This window comes from Pocillopora damicornis, chromosome 8 (assembly GCF_964200805.1).
Source record: "Pocillopora damicornis chromosome 8, jaPocDami1.2, whole genome shotgun sequence".
NCBI classification, from domain to species: domain Eukaryota; kingdom Metazoa; phylum Cnidaria; class Anthozoa; order Scleractinia; family Pocilloporidae; genus Pocillopora; species Pocillopora damicornis.
Genome location: NC_142677.1, coordinates 10,637,826 through 10,647,474, shown reverse-complemented (window position 1 = coordinate 10,647,474; position 9,649 = coordinate 10,637,826). Strand labels below are relative to the sequence as shown.

The following is a 9,649-nucleotide window of genomic DNA, read 5'->3' as shown; positions in this document are numbered from 1 at the left end:
AAAAAGTCTTGATACCAGTCTCTCCTCTGGCAATTTTTCTCGTTCCCATTTCTCTTCTTTCCTTCCCTACCCTTTCCCATTTGGTCGATTACTTTCAAATTAGGAATCTTTCCTTTATCTGATGTTTCTTTCATAACATACCCAGATTTCCTCCTATGTTGGTACTAGATGACACAGTTAGTTCATTAATTAGCAATCCACTTGCCATGTTTACAGATTCTTTTGTTTTGAGTAAGTTTTTATTTCAATCCCACAAGGCTCATGTATTTTGAAAATTTCCCTGCTTTATTATTTCTTCCAAAAAACAAAATAAATGAAAAGAAATAATGAATGATTAAAAAAACTGATCAGCAGAATAAAGAATGATTTGAAACTGTATTATATTTACCGCCCCACCCCCACCCCCCTGCCAACGCCTTAATTCCTGTGGTAGGGACTAAACACGAAATGGTCACACGATACACTTACGCGCGTGAGGAAGAAAGGAGGAAAGAAACGCGCGAGCTGAGCAAAAAACTCGCGAGCTGACTTACTCTCACGTGTAAGAAGCAGCCCTTGAACTCGGCCCCATAAATAACAAATGTTAGAAAGAAAAAGATTTCAGACCAGGAGGAGGAAAAAGTCAGCTATTTTGGTCAAGCGACTGTTAAGAAGTGCAAAAGAACCGTTGAACTGGCTGGCTTGACATCGGAAAACTCTGTGGGGAATACAGTGCTTTCAACGAAATATTTTGATTGCTTTTTCATGTCTCCCTCTGCATAAATAATTAATCACATTGCGTGAAAGGACAACAGAGAAAGTCGAAGTTAACGCGGCAAAAAGCAAATCGTACATCAACTGGTTGGATTTCAAGTTAATGAAGGGGTGAGTTTCTAAAGAAACTGTGGTGCTGCTTCGGTGGGAGAGTATAGCAGGTAATTTAGTGTTAACAACTGAGTTGAAAACGTAAATTAACCACCGTAAAGGGTAAAAAAACTGACGTTTCGAGCGTTAGCCCATGGACGAAGGGCTAACGCTCGAAACGTCAGCTTTTTTACCCTTTACGGTGGCTAATTTACGTTTTCAACTAAGTTGTTAACACTAAATTACTTGGATTTCAAGTTAGTTTCATTCCACAATCAGCAATATGACTAAGACTTACGCCTCAAATTACTCCATGTTTTAGCGAATGCAAATTTAAAACAATTCTTAACCTTTTAGATGGTTGATTGCGCTCAGATCACTCTCATCATTAAAAATTAATGGAAGTTTCTTTAAAATCTTGTTAGTTGGGGAAAAAGCCAAGTATAAAGTTATAAAAAAATTTGAAAGTAAAAATTTTCAAGAAAAAGAGAAAAATTAAAAATCTTTTGGCTTTACGCCAGGTGAAACGAATGAAGAATGTTGCTTAGCGGGGAGTTGTTATCGAAAATTATTATGTTAATAATCAAAAGCCTTGAGGATTATACATTTGCATATCAAATTTAACAGTAAAAAAGTTGAAATAATTTCCTACACTAGTGGCTACGTAGCATCTGAAAAGATATCAAACACGAGCGCTAGGTTTCTCCACTATGAATTTATTTCTGTTACAGCTCCTTAAATTATGTGACCATTTCAGTTCTCAAACCCGTGGCAGCTGGCTGGTGTGCATTTCGAACAATCAATCGAAAATAACAAGGCTGAAGACAACAAGAGTTTAACAGCAGAACACAAAATGCGTGAATGATCCATGACTTGATTTGAACATTATGGAGCGTTTGTCGACAACATTGGGCAGGAAGAAAGCAGTAGATCCCAGTACCATCCACACAACACAACTATCTCGCTGTTTGAGCAAGTTTGATTTAACCTCCCTCGGCGTCGCTACTACTCTTGGAGCAGGAATATACATATTAAGCGGAACATTAGCGCGAGGTGTGGCAGGACCAGGGATAGTCATATCGTTCTTCATCGCTGGATTGGCAAGTTTATTGGCAGGACTCTGTTACGCTGAGTTTTCGGCGCGTGTTCCGCGCGTTGGTTCGGCTTACACGTTCGCTTACGTTACAATCGGCGAATTATGCGCTTTTATAATCGGTTGGAACTTGTTCCTTGAATATGTAATTGCAGTGTCGTCAATGGCTCGCGCTTGGAGTTCGTACTTGGATGCTTCTTTGTTAAATGACGCTATCAAGAACTTTACGATCACGGGAATTGGAAAACTCGGCGTTTCCGGAGTAATCGTGAGCTACCCCGACTTTTTCGCGTTTTTTCTGGTATTAGTTGTTTCCGCGATTTTATGCTTCAAAGTGAAATTTACCTCAGTGACAACTAATGTTATAACAACGGTAAACATTCTTGTGATAATATTTATTATCATATTTGGAGCCATCTTTGCCGAGAGAAAGAACTGGACGGATGATTTTTTGCCCTATGGTTTTTCAGGCGTCCTCACAGCTGCAGCACCTGCCTTCTTTGCGTTTGTGGGATTTGATGTGATCGCAACCGCAGTGGAGGAGTCGAACAACCCTTCTAAGGATGTACCAGTCGCCATGATTCTTACAATTGGTAAGTTGTACTTGTAAGAGTTCTTGAGATCATGTATTATTCGCACACCGTTGTAAGGAACTCCCCCACCCCCCCCCCTCCTCTTCCGGGAAGCATTCAATTTTTTGGCCCCAAACAGGTTTACCGTGTGCATGTTATGGTTTTTAAAAGTAAGTATTAAATGATTACAGTATATAATTTTAACATTAATCATAACCATTACAATTTCGTTCAATGTGATTGGTGGATGAACAGCTTGATCAGTTCACTGATTATTCTGTACCCGCTTTTTGTCAATCACTGTTATGTCTATTGGCCGAATTGAACTTCACTCGGTTCCATAACCATCGCTTAACGAACAGGGTGGAAGCTGGATGCGAACTTAATTACGTGCTTGGTCCACTTTTAATCTTGCTGAAACGACTTTAGTTGGCTTCAATTCAAATAATTAGCGCTTTGGGGTTGAGTGGTCATTTTGCCTCATTTAATATGGACCATAGCAATGATTTATTATTAAGAAAAAGCAACCGTAAAGTGAAACACGCACACACACACATACAAATTAAAAACAAGCAAAAAAAAACCAAAAAAAAAAGATAGGCGATTGATTAAGATCTGAACACGTCTCATCACAGGTGAACAAGTTTAAGTGTGTAAGTCTGTCAGTTGTTTGTCATCGCGTGCTGCTGTTCAACACGGGCTATACCTAACTTTCCTTCAGATACCGAAGGTAAAAATTTCAGCATAGCTTAGCTAAAGATGAAGGCTAACTATTTTAATTTTCATACAAGGAGCATGCATCGCGTTTAAATCGGGGTGTTTTGCTTAATATGCCTCTTGCTTTCACTCACTCTTATTGGCGCCAGAGGGGTGTTCTTTTGATTAAAAAATCCTTGACTCAAACGGAACAGATACAGAGTCTAAAAGGTATCCAGAACTTTTGATAACCACTTGAATCTCAGCGACTGAACCTCTTCGAAAAAAGTATAGAAATCTGTTGTCGTCTTCCCTGTCTAGATAAACAAATATGTAGATTTGGACCCCGGTACCTTTCCGCTAGCAAAAACTATTATCAGCGATTGCAAAAAATTTTTATGTGTAATGGAAAAAGGAAGTGGCTCAAGAGATACCTTGGACCTCCTGACTTAATGAAATGAGCGTGAATTTCCTGCTGTACGAATTTGGAACTGTAATTGGTTAAAAGTTACGTGTTGAAACTCTCGCTTGGAATAGAGGGTCTCTATAGGGTGATGGCTTTAACGGTAACCGGTCGTTTCGCCAACGACCAATCAGTATATAAAGGGCTGCGAGTTCTGTTCATTTCGTTCAATTTGGCTTCACGATCACTCGACAACTAGCAATCAATCACCGCGTTATACAAAATGGAAAGTTTTTAATTGTATCTTCTGCGCCGAAGAAGTCACTTCACGTCAGGAAGCGCTTTTATGTGATGGCTGCGACAGGTGGCAACACCGGCGATGTCACACAGGTATCACGAGGGAAGACTACAGGGCTGCAGTGCGATCAGGAGATGAAATCTTTTGCGTAAATTATTGGTTAACTTAGTTAACAGTAGTTAATATAATGATATGAAATCGTCTTTATAAGGGCGGGTGCCACTCTGATGGCCCACACGTCCCCGCATGTAAGAAGGTATTTAAATTTAAATGAATCGGTTAATTTGATAGTAGTTGACGTAGCTTGCTTATAACGTTTGCGAACTGACTTCTACACGTTTTCTAAACGATCGTCGGCGAAACGAATCGTAGGCGAAACGACCGACATTCGCTTTAACAGCTAACGGTTAAAAGTTTGGCCATTGTACGGCCTTCAGCTAAATTCTTTACCTTACATTTTTGCGGTTAACTTCCTATACAACTAACAGTTAGAATTTGTCAATGTTTACACCTAACGCAAATTTTTTTCAGACCCTCGGGACAGAATAATGAAACACCGGTACTTTTATTCATGATCAAGCTGGAAAGTATAGTTTCTTTCAGGAGATATTCAGCTGTTTTTGTCATTAATTTATCTCCTTGTTCTCAAAGGAGTTTTCATACTATCATAGTGTTCGAACGAAGATAGCCGTTTGCATACTTGAAAGATTTCATTTTTCTTGAGGTCAGTATTATGTGAGAAGTCGTGGATAAATTTCTTGATAATTGTAGAACCGTTTACGCGCGCATTGGTCAGATTGCTCGCGAGCTATTGTTAGTTTTACGAAATTTTCCATCGTCTATATTCTTATCGCTCGTGGAAATTAAATCAAAGTGAGCAAAATTAAAGTGAAACCACAAAGCGAAGTCTTAAAGCGTTGCACACAGATCACTTCCATTCACGTGCACCATTCTAACCAAAAAACAATTCAAATGCAAATAAGCCTCATGTAAATATTCTAAGATTTACTCTCGACAGAACATTTTAGCTAAAGTCCGTGCCTGATGTCCGTAACTGAAAATGTCAGCTTACTTAACCCTCTCGAAACGAGATAAATTCGCTCTCACTAATCGATCGGCCAAATCTGCTGTATATATCCGAAGCCCGCGCTTATGTGGTGTGTGTGACGTCATTTCATGGTCATTAGCTCTCGACCAATGAGCGCGCGGAAATTTCTCCTGTGATTGAAAAGAAAAGTATCAAGAGAGATAAATTGAAGTCGATTTGTCAAGGAGACTTTTCCTCTTCTATAATGTTGGGTTCACCGTGAAAAAAAAAAGAAAATTGAAAAATCTTAAAAGCTTTACGACAAAAGCGGCAAAGGCAAAAGACAACAAGCACGTAATGAAGAGATTTAGATGTAAATTGTAACGATCTGGAAACGATCTGTTTGAGTTCGCCGACACGAACTGTTCATTTCGATCTGCACTTAAAACAGCGACGATTCGGCTAACGATGCTGATGTAAAACCAGTCAAATTCATGGTTCAAGGGATCGCACACCCAAAAATGGCTTACCTTTTGAAACGATTCACTCAAAAGAAACTCGTGGATCCCGAGACTTTGTCGCAATCTGAACTGTCTCGTTGTTTATCGATATTCGACCTGACCTCTTTAGGGATTGGCAGTACCCTTGGAGCTGGGATCTATGTGTTAGCGGGAGAAGTTGCTCGATCTATGGCCGGACCGAGCATTGTTGTATCTTTCTTCATAGCTGCCGTCGCTTCCATTCTATCGGGGCTGTGTTACGCCGAATTCGGCGCTCGTGTTCCCAAAGCTGGTTCCGCTTATATCTACAGCTATGTAACGGTCGGAGAACTCTGTGCTTTTGTGATCGGTTGGAACTTATTTCTTGAATACGTTATCGGCGCTTCTTCTGTAGCTAGAGCATGGAGTGACTATTTCGATTCTGTTCTTGACGGGAGAATCCGTAATTACATATTGACCCACATTGGAGAAATTCATACATCTGGACTCTCAAGATACCCAGATTTTTTTGCCCTCGTGCTCTTGTTGCTGGTGACTTTAGTTCTTGCGATTGGAGTTAAGAATTCTTCGAGATTCAACAACATATTTACCGGCATAAATCTTTTGGTGATTTTATTCATAACTTGTGTTGGAACATACTTCGCCAGAGGTGAGAATTGGACAAATGATTTTACACCGTTTGGAATTTCTGGAGTTTTCACGGGAGCGGCGACATGTTTTTACGCTTTCGTTGGGTTTGACGTTATTGCTACGACTGGCGAAGAGGCAAGAAATCCAAGCAGAGCGATTCCTATATCTATAGTTCTGTCCTTAGGTAAGGTCATAATCCGGTTAATTCTGTTTATGGAATGAATTCCACCCATGCCAAAGACAATTGATGCATGGTTTGATCTGTCAAAATTCACCGACACGATTTAAGACAAAAACACTACCGAATAAAAAATATGTCGGTGACTGCAAAATTTTCTCCGTTCGCCGGACGGCTAGTTCAAAAAAGATCAAAGTGGTCATTTCGCAGCATTTAATTTCCTTCAAACACCGCTTCACTGATTGTAATGGCTCTTTGTTAAGAGCAGTTAACAATTTCAAATTCAGTTTCCTCTTGATTAATCGTAGACTTTGACAGCTGGAATTATAGCCGACGATTTTTCCAGCACTAAAATGAGTTGGTTGTAATTTGCCGTTATATTATATTACTCTTTGCTTAAAAGTTTTGTTCTCATCAGCCGCTGTGATGGTCACCGGCAGAACCTGTAGCTACTTGTTATCTTAAAATAACCAAGATGGAATCCTTCATTTACATACAATTTCAATCATTGGTTATTTTAGCTTCGTTTGGTTAATTTCCCGTTTATATGAAAATCCCCTCCATACATCTCCTCTGCACTTGCGTAAATTTATAGGACGGAAATCCCTCGAGTACAAATTACTCTTCAAATATTGAAATATTGTTACAAAGCTGAGTCACGTTTCACGTTTCGAAAGATCAACCGCATTCTCTGCAGAACAGCTGTAGCTTTAGTGATATAAACGTTCTAGATATTAAGTGGTAAGCCGAGCACATGCATCTGGTCGGCGGTTCTTATGTTTAAGATCATTTTGTTTTAAAAACTGAACTGATAATGTAAATTGGCCACTGCAGTGGATTTCTCAAGCTTAATATTAATATAACAACAAGCAGTCAAATGATGAGAATAATGGAAGATATCACTTGGGAGATTATTTGTTATCCACCCAAACTTTTATCTTTGAGATTTCTTGCCAATATGGTACAACTGTTCATGTTACTATGGACTAATTTGAATTATACGCATCCTTTTTGCCATCAAAGGAATTTGTTTCGTGGCCTATTTTGGGGTCTCTGCCGTGCTGACTCTCATGGTGCCCTATAACCAGTTAGCTGAACGAGGTGCTCTGCCAGAGGTATTTGCGATGCGAGGAGCTCCATGGGCCAAATACATCATAGCTGTGGGAGCCCTCTGTGGATTGACCGCATCTTTGATTGGAGGCCTGTTCCCTCTACCCAGAATGCTGTACGCCATGGCAAGCGATGGCCTCATTTTCAAGTAAGCAACTTCATTTTAAGCCTGCTGGACGCATTTCTCGTCCTTGAGTCTCCGTTATTATAAAGGCTAACTTAAGTGTATTTCTATGGCATAAAGATACATATTTTGTAATAAGTGATTACACATCGTTTTAGTACACTGCAATACAGAAAAATACTGAAGTTCTTGAGATCCGAGTCTTTTTTAGTGCAACATTTCCGCTGATTAATTCTCTCTTCCGTAATGGTACGTGACAGAAATATTGTCTTTCACTTAGGCGTAGTTTTTGTGGTTTCTAAGGATTATTACAATTCTTACATTTTTAAAAGATTTCTTGCCAAGGTACATCCAAAGACGGAGATTCCAGTTATTGCCACCGTCCTGTCTGGGGCCCTTGCGGCGTTCTTGGCCCTCATATTCGACCTTGAAGCTTTGGTTGAAATGATGTCCATCGGTACCCTGTTAGCGTACACAATAGTGGCCCTGTGCGTGTTGTTGCTTCGTTATCAACCCGGCAGTGTAGGAATCGTCAAAGGAGGGGAAAAGATTTTCTTAACTAACGAAGAAACTGCAGACCACGAGGCCCCGAGGGAAGACACTCGATTGACGCAAGAAACTGATGGTCCGACTTTGCAAACTGCACGACTCGCTGCCATTGGAATCTATTGCAACGTGGCGATGTACTTCTTCATAAGTATTCTTCTCATCTGGGGAGGCCATGCTATTTTGAATGGGCGAGCATGGGCCATCTTCATGGCATGCTTATTAGGGATCCTCTTGGTCACTTTCATCGTGCTCCTTGTACGACAGCCCCAGAACAAGACGCCCCTGCCATTTAAAGTGCCATGTGTTCCGGCCATACCACTGTTCTCGATCTTCATTAACGTTTTTCTGATTCTGAAGCTTAACTACTTGACGTGGATTAGGTTCGCCGTATGGATGACAATAGGTGAGTTAAAGGGTTTAATGGGGGGTACTTGGAACGATGTTACTGTAGAAATATTTAAAATTGTTTGGAATTAAGTTCAGCCGTAGCAAGAGATTGTATAATCATAGTTGTTTAATGCGAAGATATCAGTGCATACAACAAAATATTAATGAAACTACTTAGACCTTGTTTTCTGATGCGACCTGTGGTCTCGTTTTGAGGGTCTTTTACGGACCGACTTTGAAATTACCCATATATCTACCACACTACAAACGCTGACTGACAAATCTAGACGCAAATGATAATCTGCCGAGGACTTCGTTGCGGCCTTCAAGACGGCAAACTCGTGTCAACTGGTGTCAAAGGATTCTTCACTATTTTTCCACTTCTACACTATCGATACAAGGTGTCCGCTTCATATGGGACCCGCCTAAGACAGGTTTCCGGCTGTAGCTGGATAAATTCAATGGTTGTGTTTGAGTATGACTTTAAGTATGAAGATATACCCAGTCCTCATACTGTTTAGGTTATCACCTGTAAAAATTTGTAATCACACTAATTGGAACAGGTGTAAATTTGCTCACTCCATTCATACAACCTGTGGAATGTGACAGTTCGTGCCAATAGTCGATTCACTCCTCAAACGCTTCATCAGAGCGCTTAACAACCAAAGGTGATTCATTCAAAACCTAGAGGAGCATAAAAAACTTTTTGGAGGGCGACTTCCCTCAGAGCAAATAGTTCGAAAGCGGACGTGATTGATGAAAATACAACGGTGCGATCCCGTAGGCTAATACATACAATTAAGTTTTTGTTAACAAACAAGTAGATTTTTGTTAATCGGATATGATGACTGTATTTCGCCTCCTTGATTTCATACTTTCCTTATTGATGAGTTTTGTTCACAAAAAATGTCCAAAGCTTATATTGCTATAATGACCTTCTTACGCTCGCAGGCCCTAGTAAGCTTACATACTTCCTTTGTCACTAAATGCGCACTCCTGAAATTAAAAAAAAAAAAAAAAAAAAAAAAGAAAATTGAAATGCTCGACGAATGATTTGTAAAATCAATCGAAACTTGTACGCAAATTGTCCACACTTGCATCCTTGATCATTGACTCCGCTGCGGGCACATGAATTGGAAGCAATCGTAGATGTCAATATTCTGTTTCACATTTCAATGTTGCTTCCGAAAGCAAGAAATTGATCTCGTTGATTTTGACATTACCCATGCGGTAGATTTC

At 40.0% G+C, this 9,649-nt stretch overlaps 1 protein-coding gene across 1 annotated transcript; it reads left to right on the top strand.

The window, feature by feature from the left end:
- The first annotated feature begins 1,450 nt into the window (after window positions 1-1,450).
- LOC113672206 (high affinity cationic amino acid transporter 1) lies at window positions 1,451-8,500 on the top strand. Its single transcript, XM_027188487.2, has 3 exons — window positions 1,451-2,529; window positions 7,264-7,498; window positions 7,807-8,500. Exons 1-3 carry the CDS (start codon window positions 1,731-1,733, stop codon window positions 8,498-8,500), a joined length of 1,728 nt encoding a protein of 575 aa, XP_027044288.2. The 5' UTR covers window positions 1,451-1,730.
- The last annotated feature ends 1,149 nt before the right edge of the window (window positions 8,501-9,649 follow it).